The sequence below is a fragment of the Bos javanicus genome, chromosome 7 (genome assembly GCF_032452875.1).
Source record: "Bos javanicus breed banteng chromosome 7, ARS-OSU_banteng_1.0, whole genome shotgun sequence".
NCBI lineage: Eukaryota > Metazoa > Chordata > Mammalia > Artiodactyla > Bovidae > Bos > Bos javanicus.
Window position 1 is genome coordinate 25,839,918 of NC_083874.1, and position 26,327 is coordinate 25,866,244.

The window sequence follows — 26,327 nt, forward strand, 5'->3', positions numbered from 1 at the left end:
TATCTCCTCTTGTTGGTTCTCTTAGTCATCTCCTTCACAATCCACACCCACATACACAGCAATTAATATTGTAGAAGAGGTTTCCAGTGTCACTCAAAAACCACTCAAAAACAAATTGAGTCTTGGCAGTCCTTGCAGAACTCACGCAACAGAGAGGAGTGACTATTTAAAAACACAGGCTTCGCTTGTGCTAAAAAGTTTTGCAAGCTGAGTTGGACTAGTACTACAAGCTACTAAATTCCTTGGCAATAAATAACTGAGGCAAGCACTGTAAAAATTACCTATCCTACCTGTGGATGGGCAAGAACCCCTGTGTCTGAAGATACTTTCAGGTCACAGAACTGGTTTGGTCTCTCTTCAGTTTTACAGCTAAAAACAAACAACAAATTCCTCATCCTACCCCCATCCTAGACAAAACAGACTTTTACATTTATTAACATTTCTGCTTTTAACAAGTTATTTCTAGCCATTCCTAGGTTTATGTACATCTTAAAATAGACTTCCCAAGTCTATAATTTAGAAGCATGGTTACCCCCTGTTTTAGTTTGCTGGGGCTGCTGTTAGAATACCACAGACTGAGTGGCTTAAATATACATTTATTATCTCACTGCCTTGGACGCCAGAAGTTCAAAATCAAGTGTCAGTAGGGTTAGTTCCTTCTAAGGGCTGTGATAAAGCATCTCTTCTATGTCTCTTTTCTGGCTTCTGGCAATCTTTGGTATTCCTTGGCTTCTAGAAGCATGACTTTGGTCTCTACAGCTTCATTTTACATGACTTCTCCCTGTATGTTTGTGTCCAAATTTCTACTTTTATGAGGATGCAGCCTTATTGGATTAGGAGCCTATCCTACCCCAACATGTCCTCATTTCAACTAACTACATCTGCAAAAACCATATTGACTAATAACATTGTGTTCTGAGATACTAGGAGTTAGACCTTCAACATTTGAAATTGGAAGGGACCAAATTTAACCGTAATACCCCCAAGTTGGGGTAAGGCAAAGCAGGGAACTCTGAGGAGTGAAGAAACATTTATTTAAACTCTGAATGAAAATACAAATATTCACCAAAAAGCCAATTGATAGTTAAAATCTAAAGTTAGGGATCCAGGCAGAGATTCCTAAGATCCATTTAATCTCCAAATATGTCCTCTGGGTCATATGAATATGTAACTTTTCAATGTCTATGAGTTTATTTCTGTTTTTTAAAAAAGTTTATTTGCATCATTTTTTTTTTTTTTAGATTCCAAGTATAAGTGATATCACATGGTATTTTTCTCTGCCCAACTTATTTAACTTAGTAGGACAATCTCTAGGTCCATTCATGTTGCTGCAAATGGCATTATTTCATTCTGTTCTACGGCTGAGTAATGTTCCTGTGCGTGTGTGTGTTTGTGTGTTTATCACATCTTCTTTATCCATTCATCTGTCGATGGGCATTTAGGTTGCTTCCATGTATTGGCTATTGGAAATATTGCTGCTAGGAACATGGGGGTGCGTGTACATTTTCAAACTAAAGTTTTTGTTTTTCTCAGATACATGCCCAGGAAGATTACTGGATCATATGGCAACTTTGTTTTTAGTTTTCTCCATAGTGGTTGTACCAGTTTGCATTCCCACCAACAGTTTGAGAGGGCTCTCTTTTCTCTATATCCTGTCCTCTCCAGCATTTATTGTTTGCAGACTTTTGGACAATGCCCATCCTGATTGGTGTGATACCTCTTTGTAATTTTGACTTGTATTTCTCTAATCATTAATAGTGTTGACCTGTTGTCCATCTGTGTATCTTCCTTGGAGAAATGTCTTCTTAGGTCTTTCATTCATTTTTCTTTTAATTGGGTTATTTGTTTTTTTTTTTGATATTGAGCTCTATGACCTTTTGTATATTTTGGAAATTAATCTCATCGTACATTTAGATCTTTAATCTATTTTGCATTTAATTTTGTATACGGTATTAGAGAACGCTTTAATTTTAATCTTTTACATGTAGCTGTCCAGTTTTCCCAGCACCACTACTTGAAGAGACCATCTTTTCTCCATTGTATATTCTTGCTTCCTTTGTTATAGATTATTTGACCATAAGTGCATGGGTTTATTTCTAAGCTTTCTATCCTGTTCCACTGATCTGTATGTCTGTTTTTGTGTTTTGATTACTGTAGCTTTTAAGTATAGTCTGAAGTGAGGGAAGCATGAATCCTCTAGCTCCGTTTTTCTTTCTTAAGATTGTTTTGCTTTTGGGGGACCTTTTGTGTTTCCATACAAATTAAATTTTTTTTCTAGTTCTGTGATAAATGCCATGGGTAATTTGATAGGGATTGCATTGAATCAGTCTAGTCAAAGCTATGGTTTTTCCAGAAATGTATGGATGTGAGAGTTGGACTATAAAAAAGTTGAGCACCAAAGAATTGATGCTTTTGAACTGTGGTGTTGGAGAAGACTCTTGAGAGTCCCTTGGACTGCAAGGAGATCCAGTCCATCCTAAAGGAAATCAGTCCTGAATATTCATTGGAAGGACTGATGCTAAAGCTGAAACTCCAATACTTTGACCACCTGATGAAAAGAACTGATTCATTTGAAAAGACCCCGATGCTGGGAAAGATTGAAGGTGGGAGGAGAAGGGGATGACAGAGGATGAGATGGTTGGATGGCATCACCGACTCAACAGATATGAGTTTGAGTAAACTCTGGGAGTTGGTGATGGACAGGGAGGCCTGGCATGCTGCAGTCCATGGGGTCTCCAAGAGTCAGACACCACTAAGCAACTGAATTGACTGAACATTGAATCTGTAGATTGTCTTTGATAGTATCATTTTAATAATATTTTCTTCTAATCCAATATGTTAAATCTTTCCATCTGTTTGTATCTTTTTTTTTTTTTTAAATCAGTGTCTAATAGTTTTCAGAGTACAGTCAATTGATGTTTAAAATACAAAGTTAGGGATCCAGGCAGAGATTCCTAAGATCCATTTAATCTCCAAATATGTCCTGTGGGTCATATGTTAAATCTTTCCATCTGTTTGTATTGTCTTTTTTTTTTTTTCATCAGTGTCTTTTAGTTTTTAGAGTACAGGTCTATTGCTTCCTTAGGTTTTTTTTTTTTTTTTTTTTTTTTGATGCAATGGTTGGGATCAGTCTTGAATACTACTTTTCCATTTAATTAATTACCAAACCATCTCCTAAATATTTCTTGTTTATTTCTTCTCTTCACTACTAATAGGCATTTATCATTTATAAAGTGGATTTTTGCAAGAGCCTATACACTGATATACCTGACTCTGGTCTTCTAATAAATCTGTTCTTCTCAGTAGACTCTGAATTTTCTCTCTGAAGGCAAATCTGAATACCCTTCAAACCCTTTAATGTCTCCCCTTTGCCTATAGGTCAACTCTGAATGTTTTGATGGAAAGAGCATGAGCTTTGACATCAGAGAGACAAATGGATAGATTCTAACTTGATTTGAGACCTTAGGGAAGTGCTGTTTGTACTTCAATTCCATGTGTGTGGTGGAAGATACAGACAAATAGTTACAACCGACAGAGGTGGGGGTGGTAAAATGGGAGAAGGGTTATGAGAGCACCTAGTAAGGACATCTAACTCAAACTTGAAAGAGGAAGAAAAACATTTTGGGGTAGGTGGCCATCTAATTGAAGACCCAAAAGGAGAAATTTGTTGAATTGTGTTGGACAACAGAAAAGGGAATGAGAGGTGGTGATGGGAACAGAGCAGAGCAATTCTCTGCAGAAGCAGAGGGAAAGGGATGAGTTAATTAAAACTTGACTATGAGGAACAAGGGGCTTCCCAGGGGATGCTAGTGGTAAAGAATCTGCCTGTCAATGCAGGAGACTCGGGTTCAATCTCTAGGTTGGGAAAATCCCCTGGAGTAGGAAATGGTTACCCACTCCAATATTGTTGCCTGGGGAATCCCATAGACAACGGAGCCAGTGAACTACAGTTCATGGGGTCACAAAAGAGGAAAACATGACTGTGCACAAGGAACAAAGCCTTTTTTTTTTAATAGATGAGACAGGTAATAGCGAATATACTACTTTTTAAGAAATTGAAAGTGGGTGTAATAGTAATATACTGGGAGTGGTGTAACATAAAACTGGAGAAACAAACAGGGGATTAGATCACAAAGGATTGTAAAATTTGTTAAGAAGTATATGTTTGATCCTGAGAGTAAATTGGGGCTAATTTACGATCTAAGTAAGGAAAAATATGCGGTCTGTGTTGCAGAATCTTCCCTCTGGCTGTAGTGTTGAGGAGCCATCAATAAGCACCACAATGAAAGTAAAGTAGGGAGAAGTTTCTGGAGTTGGTGGCTTGGACAAGGGCAGTGGTGATAGAGAGAGAGAAAAGAAGATGGCATCATTCATAGTACTTAGCATTTGGATGCGGAGAAGGCACTGGCACCCCACTCTAGTACTCTTGCCTGGAAAATCCCATGGACGGAGGAGCCTGGTGGGCTGCAGTCCGTGGGGTTGCTAAGAGTTAGACACGACTGAGCGACTTCACTTTCACTTTTCACTTTCATGCATTGGAGAAGGAAATGGCAACCCACTCCAGTGTTCTTGCCTTGAGAATCCCAGGGACAGGGGAGCCTGGTGGGCTGCCATCTATGGGGTCACACAGAGTTGGGCACAACTGAAGTGACTTAGCAGCAGCAGCAGCATTTGGATGTGTGGGGTGAGGAGAGGAGAGAATCAAAGCAGCACAGATTTCTGATATAGCCACAAGAGAACTGTGGGCAGCTATCCTTGGCTTAGGGGATGTGAGAGCAGCAACAGATTTGGGACAGGAAGCTAATAGGCAGGTAGGGCTTGAGTTGCCTCTTAGAGTCTTGGTGGACCCATCAGTAGGCAGTTGGAAGTTCAGACACGGGATCAGGAGGAAGACTTGGTTCTTTTTGATAGGTTGTGTGCTCTGAAGGCAAGTCATCAAGGGAGAATGTCTAGAAAAAGCATACAAGTGGGCTGCAATCCCACAAAAGGGTTCTCATCATTTGCGAAATGGGAAGACACATTTCCAGGGCCAGTGGGAGAAATACAGGAGGCTAAAATACATAGGAGTACCTTGCAGAGTGCTTAGTTCACAGTTAAGTGTTCAACAAATGTTTTATTGAATGAATAAATGAATAATTTAACAAAATTATACACCTAATTTACTAATTTCCTTGTAGAGATTAAGCAAAGTGAAAGTTAGCTTGCCATCACTGAGACAGTCTTAAGAAGAAAAGGAAGGTTATGCCCATGCGAAAAAGACACCTGCACTTATCAGCAGAGCCAAGACTTAGAAGGGAGAGAGGACTTTGGTTTTTTTTTAGACAAGAAAGTCACATTTATTAGTACTCGGTCAGCTATTTAAAGCTGACCTCAGTTTGATCTTGACATTTACAAGCAAAAGGAAATCTTTAGTTATGTAATAGGCCAGAAATCCATGCGTCCCTCCTATAACAATGACAACAGAAGCCCATTTGTCATTATGCTTGATTCTACTCAAAACAACACATCTCTTCACCAGCTTGTAGTCTTTTCTTACATTCTCTGAGGTTCCCAGTCAATGCGCAACAATTCAGTAAGGGGGTTAAAATTAAGGATTGCTTAGATACAAGGGTGCGTGTGTGTGTGTGTGTGTGTGTGTGTTAAGGGGGAAATCTTCTGTAATAAAATAAACTAGAACCAAATTGTTTAACAAAATTCTCAATTACTAGGTTTCATGGTGATTAGGAAAGACTCTCCAAGTTAAACAAGCTGTTTGTGATTTTGTGGCATTAAAGTAGACTTCCAAACAGACTGGAAAACAAAAACTCATTCACAAAAACTCATGATTTCGGCTTGGCATATCAAGCATAATTCCTGAGCGTTTGCAGAAATGAATACTCCTACCAAGGGCACATTACTTATTTCAAATAAACTTGACATCAAGGGATCCACTGTTGCATTTAAACAATGAAAAAAGAACCAGAACATTTTTGAGACAATCTCAGTATGCATCAAATCACTTTTAGCTACTCATACACATAATCGGCATCTAAAAATTTGCTGGAGATCTATGTTCTTTCTATTGCTAAATGTAAAGTAAACAGATTGAACACTAAGAGGCAAACAATGGAGTTTATTTTACAGCCTGAGATATACAGTGATGAATAAATTTTAGTTATTAGAGTCTTTGTCTTTCTATTGGTTTGCTTACTTTGCTCAGTGTTAAAGGTAAAAAGATCAGTTAGATGTCTCATTCAATCCCCAGAAACTACTCCATAAGTCAGAGGGGTTCACGATACTCCTTACACTAAAAGAGAGGATTGGTAAAGGACCAAGAAGATCGAATCTAATTCCAGCTCAAAAATTTACCTGGGATTTGCAACCAGAAGTACCTGCTGAAAGTCACACTGTTACAGAGCATTGGAATTGAACTGAGAGTCCACAGAGTCCTGCATTTATGAATGGTTGATTTTTGACAAGGCTGTCAAGACCATTCAGTGGGGAAACATTGTCTCTTCAACAAATGGGGAAACCAGATCTTCACATGCAAAAGAACACTGAAGTTATCAGGACAAAGCAACAGAATTGTCAAGGGGTTGGATGAGCAAAGGACATATTTGGCAGCCTAATATCCATTCTCCCCTTCTTAGTAAAACTGTCTTCATACTCTTGGGGTGACAATGTACCCAGCTAAAAATCCATGTTTCCTAGCCCCCATGGTAATAACTGTGGTCAAGCATAAGTAAGAATTCATTAGGGAAGTATTAGAGAAAAGCTCTTCAAAGAGGCTGCTCAGTTGTCCATCTCTGTTTTGCACTTGGTCTTTCCATCTGCATGCTGCTTGACTCTATGAATGGCTGCAGGTGCCTCTTGGACCCTGAGGATGGAAGCCATGTTTGAATGCATGGAGACCAAGCTCAGGCCTCGGAGGGCTGCGGAGCCCTCAGAGGGCTGCCAGACTTACTCTGTTACTTGTTTAGGCCACTCTTATTTGGGTTGTTTCCCAGACTAATCCTAACTGATTCACTTAGTTACTGTTCAGCTGGGAGACACAGAACAGGGATGACAGCTTCCCTTCAGCCTTTGGATTGAGTTAGGGCTGAAGCTTCAGTGTAGAGTGGGAACTGGTTAGAAATGCACATTCTTGACCCCCATGCCAGATGAACATATCAGATACTCTGGGGGCGGGACCCCACAATCTGTCTAACAAGCTTTCTAGGTTCTAGTTTGGGAACCAAGGTGAGTTCTTTCTGTTCAGTGCTGCTTGAGTAAGAAACTTCTTTAAATGGCTTTGATCTATGATCACATGTTCTTAAGAACAGAGTCTTTGGATTTTAAAAATACTCATGTTCTAATATCAGCCTCACTGCTTATTAACTGCATAGTGTTGAGAAAATGACATACTTTTGAGTCTCAGTTTTCTTCACAGGGATTATAATAATAGCGCCCCTCCTAAGGTTCTCATGTGGGGCAGATGAAATGTCTATCAGTCTAAGCACAGTACTTGAAACACTATAGGTGCTTAGTAAATGTTAGTCCCCCCACTCTCTGCCTACCATTGGTAATACTTGGCAGAGGTCTGGGACCGGGCCTGCACCCGTGCAGGATGTGAACTTAGACACCACCCCCCAGCTGTGCCCTCTTTCAAGCATTGCCTCCATTGTAGCTTCTGATGTTCTTTAAGATGAGGGTAACCTCAGGCAGAGAGATTCTAGGTGAAAAAAGTGAAGAAACTGCCTTTGAATATAACATAATTGGCCAAGTATAGTAAAAAGTGAGAACATAGGAAGTTGCTATTAGTAATTTTATTTTGAGCTTTCATAAAAGTCTCTCTCATCGGGTAAGGGAAAAATTAACTGGCATGTTAGCTATTCCTAAGTACAAAAAAGGATCCCATGTGCTTTATTGAAAAAGTTGAGAAATAAAACTACCATATTCTCCTTTGAAATTTCTCTGCGTTTTGAGTATTGCCAATAAATCTCTCTTTATGAAAACAAAAGGGGAAAAATTATATTTATGCTCCAAAAGATCATCAAGGGCCCCTTACTGTGTCTTGTGTATATCCTTTTCCTATGTGGGAAAAACAATAGGAAAAAAGGTCAAGTTCTCCATCAAGCCTCCCACCTCCAAGCGCTTGCTTCAAAGCATGACATTTCTTTCCCAACTGGTTTTTATGCCACACACCACATGTAACTGATATTTTGCTAAGTATGGTATCCAAAAGATGCCTAAAGCTAATTCTGACTACATAATTGTTGCTGGATTCACCTCCTTGGTAAGAAAATGATCACAAATTTTCTCCACTCCTGAGTTTTCTGTCCCTGAAACCCCAGAAAGTCCAGGTACCAGCACTGTCCATTCAGCTCCCCATCTGGGCAAAACCATAGAAGAAAATCATATATAAATCATATAGAGAATGGACAGAATGAAGCAGAAGGAAAGAAGGTTAAAGTAATAAAGAAGTCCCTTTTCCAAACAAGGAGCTGAGGAAGAGGAGAAAAGAAAGCGAGGCAGTGGAAAAGCCAACTAGGACCAAGGAGCTGGGGTGGGGATGGGGTCTTTCCTGGTTGAAAGACTCTGATATTCTTAAGCTCTTTTACTGGCGTCTCTCAGAGTGTTTGAAAGACACACAAATCACTGTGTTGTGATTTGTGTGTCTTTCAAACACTCTGAGAGACGCCAGTAAAAGAGCCAACTTACACACACACACACATTAGCCCATGACTCAGAGGTTCACACAGTTCTGTTATGACCACTATGAGGAGTAGAGATAATCAACATTTATTGAGAACCTACTAAGAACCAGGTACAGTCACTCAAAGCTCACAACAGCCCGATGAAACCAGTGTGCTTACCCTCTTCTACAGAAGATAGCTTTGACTCAGAGAGACTAAGTGAACTGCTCAAGGTTATAAAGCTAGCAAGTAGTGGAGCAGAAGCAAACCCCGAACTCTCCTGGGTCTGCTGCTGAAAGCCGGGAACCAGAGACGGATGATGAATGAGAGACGAGACCAGCGCTGTTGCCAGAGGAAGCAGCTCAGGAACTGGCCGGTGGCGTCCCTCTGTGCTCTGAGATCTCTGGATCTGTGCTCCATTGTGAAACTGTGGCTGTTCCTGACAATTTCTTAGCATAAAAGCTTTGGGGTTTCTTTGCTCCTGTGTGGTTGTAAATTGCAGCCCCTGAGCCCTTTCCTTTGTCCTTCCTCATGTGCATCGCTGATAGAAACCAGCACACAGGCAAAACCTGCTCTTTTATGAGTTTTTCCTGAAAACTTTTTACTCTTCGTTTCTCCTCCTTAAGTCTTTTCCTTCATTCCCATTCCTCCTTCTAGTCTTTTATATACTACCTAATTTCCAGACCTTTCCTCCCACTGATCGTAACCTACAGAAAATTTAAGTAAGTGTTTTCTTTAGCAAAACTTGGCAATGTTTTGAATTACTTACCATTATTACCCAGGACAAGAGGTGGATTCTTATGTCCCTTTCTCCCTCTGGCCCATTGACTTGCTGCAAACTTATTTCTGAGAGCTGTGAACAGCCCGGATTAAAAGTCTAATTGTAAATTATCCTGATCTCATATTTCTTTTGACACTAGTGACATGACTAAAGAGAAATAAAGAATAATTGTTAGCTAAGGGAAACCAACAAAGAAGTCTGTTTTCTGTGTGACCTCACAGAGGAAGTGCCACAAACTCCTTTCTTCCTCACTATTTCTAAGTTTCTTCTTTTGCATAGTGAACCAGCAGAGGTCTTACTGGAAGTGACCCTAGGAAGATTCAGTTTAAGTAAACAGACCCAGGACCTACAAGTGCTTCAGTTCAGTTCAGTTCAGTCGCTCAGTCGTGTCCAACTCTTTGCGACCCCATGAATTGTAGCACGCCAGGCCTCCCTGTCCATCACCAACTCCCAGAGTTCACTCAGACTCACGTGCTTAGTATAGATAAATTCTGAGGCATCTGTCTGGGTTGGTTCTATGTGCAACGCTAAGAGCATTAAACTATAATAACATCAACGTTTACGCTTTTCTCAGAGGCAGGACCCAGTGGTTGACAGTACCACAAGCTTCCACTCCTTAGCTTCAGCACAAATTTTTGTCCTCAACATTTCCTCTGCTCTCCCCATTTGTTTCTAGCCCACCAGGCCAGCCCATCTGGCCAGTGTCCAACCACAGGGCTGACAAAATGATCTGGATTACCAATGAAAGCTAGCTAGTGTTCCCGCCTTCCTTGTGACAAATCCTAAATTAATGATATTTAAAAGAAGACTTAATATGTATACACGTAAACAGGAATAATATACTCCACATACACACACACACCCCCCACTGTCTGGACCACTAAAGACAATTTCTCTTTTTGCAACCACAAAGTGGCCTAGCCTGGTAAGGAAGACAGTGGCACCCAGTGGACAAACGTTTGATTGTTTGAGACAGGTGTCCCATTCAGAAATCTCCTCCTCTCTCATCTTTAAGAAAGGTACTCTTACCTTTCCCTGTCCTTCTGTCATCCCATTTTTAAAATATCTACTGAATTTAAAAATAGGGGGAAAGCAAATGTTGTTACAGTTTTAACTCATCAAGAATAAGAGTAAACGGAAACACTGAAGAAAGCAAAAATTTCAGGAGTAAATCCTCTGAGACTAGTGTCTGCATTTGATTAACCTGTTTCAACAGCAACAGTGGAGACAGCCAAATCTAATAAAATACTCAACTTAATTAAAAATGTAATATTAAAAATGCCTGTAATGGGCTGTTTTTCACATGTAATGTTCTCCTTTGCCTCACACCATTGCCAACTTCCAATTAAATTCCCTTGGTTGTATACAAATTTGGCAACTCCAGGGGCAATACTTCAGGAAAATAACACATACAGATCCTGCATATTAATGCTATTTTGTAGTCTATGTGGGAGCCAGACAAACACCTATTTTCACTCTCCAGCCCTTACTGTGATTCTTTTGATTGTGAGCTACTAGGGTAGAAAAGCTTTGCATATCTTTCTTTCCCCAAACAGCTAACTGGTAACTCACTCATGGTAGTTACAAAGAAATGGTGAAATCCAGTTTCCATTTTACACAATTAATCTGCTAAACACTGAACAGAAGTATCTGAGTGTTTGATGTTACATAAAGGGATCATCTAGTTAAGAATCTTAAATATTAGGGACTAGTTGCATTGGATAAAGATATTTTATAAAGAACAAAAGGGATGAGGACTTTCATGGGTGAGTTGAATTTTACTGATTTAAATTATTAAAAGCATTAAAAGACATTCAATTACAAAGTAAAAGTACATCTTCTTAGTGAAACCTAATGCCAGCAAGGGTGCCCTCAGTTCACTGTTACCAGTTTCTTCCAGGTCTGCATGCTCTGAAATCCTTGGTTTTTATACTTTGCAATGGTACCTCATGTTTAGCACTATAAAAAATCTTTGTAATTCAAATTTTGCCACAATTTGAAGCTTGCTTTTTATGGCTTAGTAGCTAAGTTGTGTCCGACTCTTCTGACCCCATGGACTGTAGCCCGCCAGGCTCCTCTGTCCAAGGGATTCTCCAGGCAAGAATACTGAAGTGGGTTGCTGTTTCATTCTCCATTGCTTCTTATGGGTGGTTTAAAAAAGAAGACCAGTTGGCAAGCCAGGTTAAGGCATGTGAGTGAGATGGAATCTCCCCAGTGGGACTGGGCCTGGGGATACCACTGTTTCATTAATTGATGGATGGCTCCTGTTACCCGTTGCATATATCACATTTAGGCAGCCAGCAGTTAACACATTCCAAAGTAAGAGAGTACATTTTTGGTATGTAGAAAAAAATGGAGGCCATTTATGCACGTATCCCTATATTACCTATGTTCCCTGGTAGCTCAGAAGGTAAATATTCTGCCTGCAATGCAAGAGACCCAGGTTCGATCTCTGGGTGGAAGATCCCCTACAGAAGAGAATGACTACACACTCCAGTATTCTTGCCTGGAAAATCCTGTGGACAGAGAAGCCTGGCAGACTGCAGTTCATGGGGTCGCAAAAGATTTGGACATGACTTAGCCACTAGCACTTCACTTCACTTTCTACATTACATGTTAATTGTATTTAACACATTTCTCCCCTAGTCTCTGCAAAAATTCTTGTAAAATTCTATTGTACTCAACTTTTGCTGTATAGACCCTTGTTATTAAAAACTCAAAATTGTTTTTTGAAAGTTTCTAAAAATTTACTAGCAAAATGGCTCAATCCATGATAAATCAATGTAACATTTCAAGGTCTCTCTCCTTTTTATTCCACTGACTGCCACCAACAGTGAGCACCAGAGCCCTGTAGGAGGACCCAGACTCTTGGCCCAGTGCCCTCTCCCCAGGGGGAAGGGCCAGAGTAACAGCAGGATTTGTGCCATATACACTATACTGTTTGCAAAGCGTAACGGTGTCAGGAAATGGTCTGAGCTTTACTGATACTCATGCTCAGTGTCTCTGAAATAGACCTGGTGCGTGTGCTGATGACCTACCTGACTGCCCAGATGAAGCTATGCTTCACCTGTTATCTGTTTTGCCTCTGTGGTTTTCAAAACCTAAGAGGGATGCCAATATTTGAAAAACTCTCTTTCTTCACATAATTGGAAAAAGTTGCTCCTGTGGGTTTCCTATAGGTTTTATCTGTTTATAATACAAATATGTTTCACTTATTTCAGAAGTCTACTCGCTTAAAGATGGCTTTCCTAGCTCATGGGCTGTGGTGAATGAAAACAAAATACAAAAACGTAAGAGAAGTTTTAAAGGCTCAAAAGGTCCATACAGATTAAAGTGATTATTGTAATAACTGAACTGAATGAAATGCTGTGTGTGTGTGTGTGTGTATCAGTAGGTACAGAGGTTGAAACACGTATTTAGATTTTCCTCGCTCTATTGCACACTGAGGAACGTATATTTCCAGTCCCAGTGACAAGTATTACCTGTTCGGATAAGACTTTAGCCTTTTCTTCTGCTTCCTTCAGGCAAATCTCCAAGGTCTTGAGTTGTGCCAAAGTAAACGCCATCTGTTCAGTTTCCAGGGACCCTTTCTTTAAAACAATAACCAAGTATTACTTTTTGACATGGGTGGTTTCCTGCATGCATCTCAAACAACTCTGTGGACTAAGGACAGGCTTAATAAACTCACATAGATCATCTCCTTTTCTTCTTCAACATAGCAATAAAATAATGAAATGTTATAAAGACAATAGTGTTATTTAACAGTTTAGAGTCTAAAGGCAGAGTTAAAAAGTGCATATTAATGAACAATGAACAACTATATTTATATCAGAAATAAAAGTTGCACATTAACCAAATTTCAACATGGATATTTTATTCTACCTTTCCATGTTGAAATTTGGTTAATGTGAAACTTTTATTTCTGATATAAATATTTTTCAAGAGGTTAAAACCAAATTTCACATTCCCAGTAAGAGATGTCACCTAGTATGCCTACATTTTTTTTTTTTTTTAACATTCACCTATCTTAGTCATTTCAACTCAGGGAAACTTTTGTTTCCTTTGATTATCACCTTCTTATCACACGTTCCATTAAAGCAAAGATACCACATGGTTTAGAATCAGAGTATACATCCCCAGATCATTGCTAATATGACTCAAATCACCAGATGTGTAGTCTTTGTCTCTCAAAATTGTTCTAAAGTCGCTGTTTCTCATGTACAAGCAAAGAGTATGCAAAGTTGGTATGGAATTATCACTTACCAGCACTACTAAGGCTAGGGCACTTCCTGACTACTCTTTGGCCATTGAGACAATTAATTAATAAATACACAGCACTGTGGAAATGTCAAAGGAAAACCCCATTGGTGTTAGGATTCTGATGTTCCTATATCCTTGGGTATGTCCTGTTTTCTTGCGAATGTTCAGGCTGCTGCAGCTGCTTCCAATTATCTCCAGAGTAAAGAAAGAATTGTGTTCCTACATATTAAAAAAAAAAAACAAAAACTGCTGCTTTATTTTCCCTTTGGTCTAGGAGCCCACCAATTTTACACATATGTGCATTTCCTGACGATACAATAGAGCCATCTGGTGGTAAATGGAACCAGCCATAAAAATAAGGCATTCATTCAGTTCCTATAATTGTTCATACCATCCTCCGAACCTTAAAGCCTTGCCATGGACCTCTAATAAAACTGAAACTACATGGGATGAGGGGCAAAAAAATGTTCTGTCTAAAAAAGAGCATGGCTCCTAAGTCGCACAAGACTGTATACTTTCCCCCAGGTCAGCCTTTGGTGGGTAAACATTTTGGGTGAGAACAGTGATATTCTAATAGATGAACAGTGATATTATCTATTCAGGGATGAACCAATAACTTTCCGTCTCCCATACATGATTCTAATAATTTCAAGAGTCAGTCTAAAACATCTCAAAACATGAGCTGCAAAACAAAATTGTTGTGTATTTATACTTTTAGGTAGTTTATCTAGCAAAACATTTTATGCCTAAAGGGGAAATTGTTGAGAGTCCAAACTATTTTAAAAAAAAACAACTAAGGGTCCCTGATCTAGATCACTATTTCCAAGGAGAATCTTCTTGTCTAGTATTTGACCTCAAGAGGAAGTTTTAAAAATCGTTATGAGTAAACCCAGCAAGATCATCTAATCTACTTTTCTAGGTCTTTTTCTCCAAACATCCCTAATTTTCCCTGCCAGAAAGGACAACCATTTCCAGTAAAACAAAAGCATTACAAGTCAAAGCCAAATGAAACAGGTTTGACTGGGGACTGTTATTAAATAGCATAGGGCTTTTTGTACAGGTAGATTTAAGAGAGCATCGTATGCTACAGAACAGGGAGCGTCCTGAGCAAACTGTGAGGAGTGCAAAGCGTGTCTTCTGTACCTTTACCCCAGTCGTCACTCCCCATTCCCTGACTTGCCTTCCTGCCCCCTCTCCTTTAAGGGAAGGAGTCATGAATGTACCTACTTTGGAGTAAAAATGGCTTACAAAAAGTCAAGCACTTTTTAATAGGAAACACCTCCATTAACCAAACAAAAGACTACAGATTAAATCAAGAATAATCTCAGAAATAAGGCTTTCCAGGTGGCTCAGTGGTAAAGAATCCACCTGCCAAAGCAGGAGACATGGTTTGATCCCTGGGTCAGGAAGATCCCATGGAAGCGGGCATGGCATCCCACTCCAATATTCTTGCCTGGAGAATCCCATGGACAGAGGTGCCTGGTAGGCTATACTCCATGAAATTGCAGAGTCGGACAGGACTGAGCATGCACACAAGGAATCTCAGAAGTAAGTAAATACCTGGGGTTGGGCGTTTTGGAGGTAGATGTCTATTTTCAGGGAGTGTAAACAGGTGTAGTTGGTCATTGTCCCTGTTTTGCAGGATGCAGTGATATAAGAGCAGAAAGGTGGGATTTACATCATTAAGTTCTTTCTCCTCAGGTACATGTGGACACACTGTATATAAAGCAATTTATGTTTCTTATGAACACAAAACTGCCTTGGTGATTAATATGATTCCCTCATCAACTACTTTAATCAAAAGTAAAAATGTATGATATATATATAGGTGATTGGGGATTGAGTCTGTGTCTGTGGATTTTCAAATGGTAAACTCCAGCACTTCAATGGGTATTCCAGCCTTTAATTTCTACTCTTTGTCCTAAAAATTTCTACCTAAATATCTATCAGTAATATAAGTGCATGTACCTAAGATAATCAGGATGGTCAAAGTAAAAGAATATTACAGAATATTAAAAATTCCATGAACTTTTGGTTACAGTCAAGACACTTGATTATTACGCTCTTGTGTTAGAGTGGACAGTATACTAGATGAGGAACCTTCTGCAACACTGTAAGAGTAAATTTCCTTTTTAGCTACAAAGGTTCCTCATTTGAAAATTTGGAGGAAAACCTATCCTTTGTTCTAATTTAATTTTTCTTGATTTCTCTAACCCAACTCAGTATCTTTTCATTGTTCCTGTCCCTATTTCTGAGTCATTATGTTTCTGTCTTACAATGACCTTGATCTTCCTCAGCCATAGAGACCCCTTTCACCCTTCAGGACTGGTTCAAGACCTCTGATTCACTGAAATCTTTCACCTGCCTCTGAATCCACGTGCAGCACTTAGAAAGACACCCGCCTGCAACAGCCAGATAGCACTACCCTGAGCATTTACTAGGAACTCAATAAAGAGTTGTTGATTGACTGAAGGCTCAGCAGTCAGAGAAGGTGACCGCACCAGATGGAGCAGTCCTTCATGCTGAGAGGCTGTAACAGTGACTCCTTTGAGCAGTACTTTCCAAGTATCCAGCTTAGAACACTGACTGGGATGAGAGCCCCAGATCAAGTCTGCATGCCAAGGTCAGGGCCCAGACGGCACAGCAGAGGGCTAGGTGGTGGGTGTGGGTTGGGTGATGATGGCAGGGTCGATGTGAGGATTAAATGACATAAATCAGGTAACTGCTTGGACAGATGAAGTACTCAATTAATATTCTTAGTACTGATTGTATTCTAATTCCTCTAGAGAGAATCATTTGATGTTTAAAACTTTCTAACTAATTTTTAAACCCTAGCAAAAGAAAGTTCCCATTAAGACATTTCTGTAACAGCAAATGATTAAACCACAGCAGTGGGAAATTCAGTCAAGTATGCAATTAGAACAAAGTTAATATATTAAATATGTGAGTGCATTTCTTTAAAAGCAAAGTTGCTAAATAAAGATGTGGTTATGGCCTTCTGCCTTTACAGAAGAGCATTTTGCAGTGAGTCAGTTTAAGACAATTAAATGTTTCTAGCAATCTGGAGCAACTAACGTCCAGGGCTCTAGCAGCAGCCCCTGCCTAGTGGTCCAGTAACTTCCTGCCAGATAAAACACGCTTTCAACACATTCTGCAACAGTTAAGCTTCCTGCTTGATGTCTTGTGTTATTTATTACTGTGGCCCTACTCCTCTTTCCCACAGCTTGACAAGCAACAAGCGCCCTAAACTGCCTTACCCTTCTAGGACCTGCTTATATTTCTCACATAGATTAAAGTCTTCCCTCGGCCCCTCAACTCAGCCCCTTACCTCCAGGCAGATTTTTTTCTACTCCTCCCTCAATCTGTAGTCATCAGAATTCATTTTACAGTGGAAAGCTGGTCCCTCTCATGCCCTTCTGTGCTTAGCTTTTGCGATAGCTTCTTAGGCTAATTTGTCAAGGCTGTATATTGTCACCCGGTTTATTTAACTTATATGCAGAGTACATCATGAGAAACGCTGGACTGGAAGAAACACAAGCTGGAATCAAGATTGCTGGGAGAAATATCAATAACCTCAGATATGCAGATGACACCACCCTTATGGCAGAAAGTGAAGAGGAACTCAAGGTTCCTCTTGATGAAGGTGAAAGTGGAGAGTGAAAAAGTTGGCTTAAAGCTCAACATTCAGAAAATGAAGATCATGGCATCGGTCCCATCACTTCATGGGAAATAGATGGGGAAACAGTGGAAACAGTGTCAGACTTTATTTTTCTGGGCTCCAAAATCACTGCAGATGGTGACTGCAGCCATGAAATTAAAAGACGCTTACTCTTTGAAAGGAAAGTTATGACCCCTAGATAGCATATTCAAAAGCAGAGACATTACTTTGTCAACAAAGGTTCATCTAGTCAAGACTATGGTTTTTCCTGTGGTCATGTATGGATGTGAGAGTTGGACTGTGAAGAAGACTGAGCACCGAAGAATTGATGCTTTTGAACTGTGGTGTGGGAGAAGACTCTTGAGAGTCCCTTGGACTGCAAGGAGACCCAACCAGTCCATTCTGAAGGAGATCAGCCCTGGGATTTCTTTGGAAGGAATGATGGTAAAGCTGAAACTCCAGTACTTTGGCCACCTCATGCGAAGAGTTGACTCATTGGAAAAGACTCTGATGCTGGGAGGGATTGGGGGCAAGAGGAGAAGGGGACGACAGAGGATGAGATGGCTGGATGGCATCACTGACTCAATGGACATGAGTCTGAGTGAACTCCGGGAGTTGGTAATGGACAGGGAGGCCTGGCGTGCTGCGATTCATGGGGTCGCAAAGAGTTGGACATGACTGAGTGACTGATCTGATCTGATCTGATCTGATTTAGGCAACTATTTAACAATTCAGTTTTCCTGATTCCAACTATGAAGTGAAAACAGTATTTCTCTGTGGTTGAGGTTGTGTCATTAATCACTAAATAAAATATTTAAATTTGAAACATGAACCAACTACATCTATTGTCCAAGCCTGGTGGAAAGAGTTTCTAGAAAGTGCTCATCTGTATGACCTCAGAGGAGATAGTCATGGGAGGATGATGGATGAGCTCTGACTAAGGAGAACTCTGCCTGGAATCTGGAAGGCCACACTGGAGTTGTAGAACTAACCTGACTCACTGACTGTGACCCAGGCTATATGACTCTGGGGCTTCACTTCTTTAGTTGCTAAGTGATGTCCAACTCTTTGCGATGCCATGTACTGCAGACCACCAGGCTCCTCTGTCCGTGGAATTTCCAGGCAAGAATACTGGAGTGGGTGGCCATTTCCTTCTCCAGGGCATCTTCCCGACTCAGGGATTGAAAATGCAACTCCTGCGTCTTCACCAGGGAAGCCCATTCTTAAGGCTTTAGTTTTTTCGTCTTTAAGTGCATTGGTCAGGTTTCAGAAGGAAACATAGTTAAAGAGGTGGAGGGTAGTTTGATGAAAGGAATGGTGAGAGTACAGGTAAGGGTCAACCAAGGATGGAGAGACAGCCCCTCCACCCCCTGCTGCCCTTACCCAGATGCGAAGAGACTCTGTTTTACTTTGACCTGAAGAGTAGGGGGAGAGGTAATGTAGGAGTGTTGTCACAGGATCTAGAAAGAGAGCTTGCAGGGAGGGCCATCCTATACACTGAGGTCTTGGGCAGAGAAATACAGCTGCTGCCAACCTGTGTCTAGGCAGTGGTGGTGTGTGGACCAGTGGGATAAATAGCCTGACCCTCCTCTCCTCTCACCTGCTGTACTTCTGTCTAGATGTTCCTTGGGCTGAACCCAATGAGAAGCCAGAGGGCAAGAGGACCTCAACAGCAAGTCCAGAGGGACCAACTCCCTGGAAACAGCAAATGGGGCAAGGGTGGAGAGTGGATATGGAGGGAGCACCAAAGAAATCTCAGGCTGAAAGGGTCTAATTCTTTTAGTGGTTCCCAAATGCCAGCCCATAGATCAGTGTTGATTTGTGATAACATTTTCACCAGTCAGCAAGAAACGGATGAAAGCAAACTTTTGAAAAGGACTTTGTGAATTTTTCATGAAGCCAGGTTTATTCTATTTAGAGGACTGTCCTTTATTCTGAGATTATGATCGTTCTGTATATGTTTGTGTTAAGATGTAGCTTTAACAAATGGCAGTGATAGTACATGGGAATTACTGTGTTTTACTCTTTGTTTTTTGTTTTTTTTTTTTGTCTTGAAAAAAAATTGAAAAATTGGCAGTCCTACAAGAACTAACCAATTATTTTTTGATGGAAATTCTTACTGGTTTATAAAATCTAAAAGCATAGAGACCTTCTATCTAAGTGACCTCTGATAAATTATACATTGAATGTTTTGTCAGGTGGCTATTCCAGAACTATGTTCCCTGAATTCCCCTGGACTAAGTCCAAGATGGACTTGAATTCAATATCAAGTCACTTTAGCACAGTTCCAAGATACTGTTATTCTGGACAAAACCCCACACTTGTAAAGGTCGACCTTTTACAAGATCGACCTTTACAATCTGTGAAAGGTTAACTTCTTATCCATTTCCATAGCATCACCGATAGAGCAGAAGAAAAAGGTATTTGAAAGGAATCGTTGATTCAGGTTTTAATTTTTAAAAAGATTGTTGGCACAAAAGTTAAAGAGAAATGGCCGTATAACATATGATAGCTTCATAAATATAACTTTAAATAATGGCTTACCTAAAACTCTTAATAGGCCAACTAATTTTAGTTCAACTGAAAGTGATTCAATTCATTTAAGTTCAAAAAAGATTTACTGAGGGTTCACCATTTGCCAGGTACTGTGCTAAGCGATGGGGAAATAGGTTGTAACCAGACATTCAGGATTAACACCCTCACCAGACACTCAGTTTAGAATTTCTCTCCAATACAAAAGTCCTGGATTTAGTTTTATGTGAAAATGAATGTCAAAAATTTGGTTAATTGAACATTTTTATGCTCACTCATAATATATTACTCTGTGCTTTGGGGCCTGTTCTTTTCTCCTTGATGAGGATTCTAGCAGATGTTAGGAGGAGGTAAGAGAAGTTCTAACTTATTTTCAAATACCCCAGGTCTATCTCAAACAATAGTGCTTGATAAGTTCTCACAGACTGTGAACGGATAATATTAGAGGAGAAAAGGGACCTAGGAAATAGTTTGTATCTTTTATCATTTAAATTAAAGTTAGCAGTAAAACAGGTTCTGGGTTACAGGAGACCTGAATTTGGGTTCATATTATATTACAGAATGTGTTCTGTGACTTAAAATAGCCCTCTGGCATTTTGATTTTCATGGGTGGATTTCTTAAAACTTTGGGTATCACAGACCTCTTTGACTAACAAATGATATCTATCAATTTCCTTACCAGAAAAAAAAAAAGCCTTTGTACATGCTTTCGCACGCACACACACACACACACGATAAGTACACAATTTTGCATTTACTTTCAAGTTGCTTAAGTGTTTTTATCAATGCTATTTGTGTAACCCAAATTATAAATTCCTTGTTTAGAGGGAATAGTGTATTCCAGCACCTTTACTCTGTATCCTAAAATAAAATAACATGTTAATGAATGAGGGTATGAATATGTTATTGTTGCCTCTATTGTAAATCATGCAGATAAACAAGCGAATAATCTGCTCTTCCTAGAGACATGCCCCAGACTCAAAAAAATCAGAATGGCTCTTCTCTTTGGACAGTAGAGCAAGTAACATACACTCCAGGGAAGCGTGGTTCTTGTAACTGAGCCACACTAGTAAATTTGTCATGCTGACTGTGAAGTAAAGATTTTAATAATGAGAATATATTTCTTTCATAATAGAAAAAGAGAAAGGATGTAGCAAGGTGATTTGCTGTTAAAAGTGATTTTTTTTTTCTGTATAAATCATGATTATTTCTTGGACTCCAGTTCATTATAAACAACCAAATACATATTTTATCAGCAAGGAAGAGGTGACGAGAGAGGCTGGGGAGGCAGCTAATAGGGTCTGCCACAAACAGCACACGTAGCTGATAAACGTTTTCAGTTGTTTTGCCATTGATGTGAATTTCTTTACTCTGGAATAAGTAAGCTTTTCATAGAGCTTTCATGTGATTTATCTTATATTTATAATGGCTTTTCTTTCCAGTTCGTTTACTGTCAGAGGGAAAAAGCATTTTTTCAACATCAGAGATGAAACCAGCTGTTAAGCATTAGTAATGAGTTCATGTCTTCACATGAGATGGTATCTTTGAAACCCGGGGGCTAAAGTCAACAGCTTTGTGTGCATTGTCTTATTTTGTCTTTTCTGCACGATCAAGGTGGGCCAGTGCACATTGCACCTTCTGCTTGCCAAACATCTGCTGATTGATCTTCCCCAATAAATCAATTTAGACTGGGTTTGTACTGAAATCACTGGGAGCAGGGAGAGTAATTCTGAATTAGTGTTAGATGTTGCTGAAAGAAAAACAAGCAGCACTGGGTATTTTCGGTGATTCTTGGTTAATAATCAAGGTGTATAAGAAATATCTTGAGAACTGTAACCTTTGATTATTCCTCATTGATTAGCACTTGCTAATGAGAAGGATTGAATGTATTTCCGATGTTGGTAGGTATTAAAACATTATGTATTGTATAGTTTTATGAACAATTTGTCTTGAGTTTTATCCATGCTATAGGCATCTACCAAAACATTAGTAGAATGTTTTCAGAGACTTTAAAACATAATTTCCCCCTCTGTCTGTGGATACCCTGACCCATTTTTCAAATTGCTTCAATGTTTATAACATTTGCTGCTATCTCTTTTTACTAATTAATTTTTACTAGAGTATAGTTTATTCACAATGTGTAAGTTTTGGGTGTACAGTAAAACGAATCAGTTTTACATACATCCACTCTTTTTTAAGTTCTTTTCCCATATACGTCATTACAGAGTATTGAGAAGAGTTCCCTGTGCTGTATAGTAGATCCTTATTAGTTGTCTATTTTATATATAGTAGTGTATATACGTCAGTACCAGTCTCCCAGTTCATCCCACCCCTAACTTCCCTTCTATTTGTTACCTCTATTGTAAATCATGCAGATAAACAAGCGAATAATCTGCTCTTCCTAGAGACATGCCCCAGACTCAAAAAAATCAGAATGGCTCTTCTCTTTGGACAGTAGAGCAAGTAACATACACTCCAGGGAAGCCTGGTTCTTGTAACCATAAGTTTGTTTTCTAAGTCTGTGAGTCTGTTTCTGCTTTGCAGATAAGCTCACTTATACCCTTTTTCAGATTCCACGTAGAAGTGATATCCTATGATATTTTTCTTTCTCTGACTCTCTTTACTCAATATATCAGTCTTGAAATCTATCATGTTGCTGCAAATGGGTATTTTTTTTTCTTTTTTATGGCTGAGGAATATTCCATTGTATATATGTAGCACATTTTCTTTATCCATTCCTCTGTTGATGAATTGAAAGGTTGCTTCCATGTCCTGGTTATTGTAAGTAGTATTGCAATGAACATCGGGGTATATGTTATCTTTTCTAATTATGGTTTTCTCTGGATATATGCCCGGAGTGGGATGGCTGGATCATATGGTAGCTCTTCTTTTCGTTTTTTTAAGGAACCTCTGTATTATTCTCTGTAGTGGCTATATCAGTTACATTCCCACCAAAGAGATTTCCCTTTTCTCCACACTATATCCAGCATTTGTAATTTGAGTTTTTGATAATGGCCATTCTGACTGGTGTGATACCTCATTATAGTTTTGATTTGCATTTCTCTAGTAATTAGTGATGTTGAGCATCTTTTCATGTGTTTTTTGGCTACCTGTATCTTCATTGGAGACATGTCTATTTAGATCTTCTGCCCATTTTTTGATTGAATTGTTTGTTTCTTTGATATTAAGCTGCATAAGCTGTTTGTACATTTTGGAGATTAATCCCTTGTTGATTGCTTCATTTATAAATAGTTTCTCCCATTCTGTGGGCTGTGTTTTCATTTTGTTTGTGTTTTCCTTTGCTGTGAAAAAGTTTTTAAGTTTGATTAGGTTCAGAAAAAATGATTTAATTTTTTTTTTAAATAAAGGAGAGGATGAAATGAGGAATTGCTATTTAATAGATAGGTATAGAGTTTTGGATTTGCAAAATTAAAAGTTCTGCATATCAGTTGCACAAAATCATGAATATGCCTTACACTACTTAACTGTAAATTAATAATGCTTAAAATGGTCAATTTTATGTTACATATATATATTTATCACAGATAAAATTTTAAATAACATAAATGTATAGAGCAGATAAGTTATGGCATGAAGGAATTAGTATTAATTGTGATTAATACTGTTGTGAAAAAGAACTGCAAAAAAGATTGCACATAATAAAAACTGTGAAATTTAAGAAAAGGAAAAAGCATAGTAAAGTACTCTCATGAAGGAAAAGATTTTGATTCCTTTAGTTTAAAACATTTACCGAATATTATTTGTCTTAAATTTTGATTTAGTGGGACATTTAATAATGCAAATACTTCCCTTGTTTGTAAGGATAATGCTTTGTACAACTGAGTTTTTAGTGACAGGATTATTTATTTTCTCAGACATCATTTCCAACTGGATTTTGAATATTTAGGTATGTTGACCAACAATGTTTTCATCCTCCCAGTGTATCCCAGTGTTTCAGTAAATGTATATGCCTCTAAGAAGGATTTTCACCTCAGCTTATGTGTGATAGAATTTTATTGCTCAAATTGAAGTTTTTCAAATTTAGTTTTGTGAATAAATTTTTGCTATTCTGTATATAGTCAACAACAAATAATTTATGATTAACATTGTTCAAAGTGAAGGTAATCTTTTGTCTACCAGTGAATTTTAGACTCCAAATAAGTAAACTTTTACAAAAAATTTTTAAAAGTTAACTTTCAGTGATTAAAAACTTGAGGACTATAATGATGCTGTTTCCAAAACCTAGCAAGGAAATCCTTAGTTGAACTTGATGTTCCATGAGAAACCTTTTCCATGATCAGTCTCTCCCCCTCCTTCAACCCAGCCTGGCATTTGCTCAGGCTCCCCTCTCTACCAAGATCTGAAGGAGAAATGTGTTATGCATCCTTTTGGATCAGATAAAAGTGTAGCCACAATTTCCATAGTACATTCCATTGTGATAAGGTAAGCAGAGGACAGATGAGAGAGCTCTCTTTTGCTATAAATTTCCACTTCTTTTAAGGTCTCCCAGTCAAAATATTACTAAGAGGCATGGCCAGATATCAGAGAAGATGGCAGAGCTTGCTCAGTGGGACTCAGTTGCTTGTGAAATGACGAGACCATTACATCTAATTCATCTTGCACTCTGCAGTGGCCATTTGTTAGGCCATGTCTTTCCCTGTTTGGAGTTTTTCCCACGTCATGAATCCCATCTCCCCAAAGAGTAAGCCAGGAGCTCCCTCTCCAGCCTCCTTTGCCCCTCCATGCCCCATTGTAGGCATGTGACTTAGGTTCCCCAAATCTGACACAGCAGCCTGAGGATTCAGCATAAATGAGAGTGATGTGAAAGGTACCAAATAGAATGGAATCTGGCTAGGTGAGAAGGGTCGTTCTGTTTTCAGAGGCTGCAGTGACAGGAGACTTAGAAGTAACATCTCAGGGACTTCCCTAGCAGTCCAGTGGTTAAGAACTTCACTTTCCAATTCAGGAAGTGCAGATTTGATTCCAGGTAGGGGAGCTAACATCCCACATGCCTCGCAACCAAAAAGCCAAAACAGAACAGAAACAATATTGTAATAAATTCAATAAAGATATTTAAAAATGGTGCACATCTATAGCTTTTATTATGTTGAGGTATGTTCCTTCTATTCCTGCTTTCTGGAGAGTTTTTTTTTATCATAAATGGATGTTGAATTTTGTCAAAGGCTTTCTCTGCATCTATTAAGATAATCATATGGCTTTTATTTTTCAATTTGTTAATGTGGTGTATTACATTGATTGATTTGCGGATATTGAAGAATCCTTGCATCCCTGGGATAAAGCCCACTTGGTCATGGTGTATGATCTTTTTAATGTGTTGTTGGATTCTGATTGCTAGAATTTTGTTAAGGATTTTTGCATCTATGTTCATCAGTGATATTGGCCTGTAGTTTTCTTTTTTGGTGGCATCTTTGTCAGGTTTTGGTATTAGGGTGATGGTGGCCTCATAGAATGAGTTTGAAAGTTTACCTTCCTCTGCAATTTTCTGGAAGAGTTTGAGTAGGATAGGTGTTAGCTCTTCTCTAAATTTTTGGTAGAATTCAGCTGTGAAGCCGTCTGGACCTGGGCTTTTGTTTCCTGGAAGATTTCTGATTACAGTTTCAATTTCCGTGCTTGTGATGGGTCTGTTAAGATTTTCTATTTCTTCCTGGTCCAGTTTTGGAAAGTTGTACTTTTCTAAGAATTTGTCCATTTCCTCCATGTTGTCCATTTTATTGCCATATAATTGCTGATAGTAGTCTCTTATGATCCTTTGTATTTCTGTGTTGTCTGTTGTGATCTCTCCATTTTCATTTCTAATTTTATTGATTTGATTTTTCTCCCTTTGTTTCTCGATGAGTCTGGCTAATGGTTTGTCAATTTTATTTATCCTTTCAAAGAACCAGCTTTTGGCTTTGTTGATTTTTGCTATGGTCTCTTTTGTTTCTTTTGCATTTATTTCTGCCCTAATTTTTAAGATTTCTTTCCTTCTACTAACCCTAGGGTTCCTCATTTCTTCCTTTTCTAGTTGCTTTACGTGTAGAGTTAGATTATTTGACTTTTTTCTTATTTCTTGAGGTATGCCTGTATTTCTATGAACTTTCCCCTTAGGACTGCTTTTACAGTGTCCCACAGGTTTTAGGTTGTTGTGTTTTCATTTTCATTCGTTTCTATGCAAATTTTGATTTCTTTTTTGATTTCTTCTGTGATTTGTTGGTTATTCAGCAGCGTGTTGTTCAGCCTGCATATGTTGGAATTTTTAATAGTTTTTCTCCTGTAATTGAGATCTAATCTTACTGCATTGTGGTCAGAAAAGATGCTTGGAATGATTTCAATTTTTCTGAATTTACCAAGGCTAGATTTATGGCCCAGGATGTGATCTATCCTGGAGAAGGTTCCATGTGTGTTTGATAAAAAGGTGAAATGCATTGTTTTGGGGTGAAAT

The 26,327-nt window shown here is 38.9% G+C and overlaps 1 protein-coding gene and 1 long non-coding RNA gene across 6 annotated transcripts in view; one reads left to right on the forward strand and one right to left on the reverse strand.

The window, feature by feature from the left end:
* Positions 1 to 26,327, reverse strand: part of CCDC192 (coiled-coil domain containing 192) — a 222,190-nt gene that overhangs the window by 170,797 nt on the left and 25,066 nt on the right. For 4 of the 5 annotated variants that reach the window (XM_061422909.1, XM_061422908.1, XM_061422907.1 and 1 more), the window contains exon 3: positions 12,918 to 13,025. The exons of the other annotated variant lie outside the window; for it this stretch is intronic. In XM_061422909.1, the coding sequence (XP_061278893.1) occupies positions 12,918 to 13,025 (108 nt within the window). The remainder of the gene's footprint in view (positions 1 to 12,917; positions 13,026 to 26,327) is intronic. 5 annotated transcript variants of the gene reach the window in all.
* LOC133250984 (uncharacterized) overlaps positions 1 to 26,327 on the forward strand; it is a 301,920-nt gene that overhangs the window by 48,204 nt on the left and 227,389 nt on the right. The gene's annotated exons all lie outside the window — the stretch shown is intronic.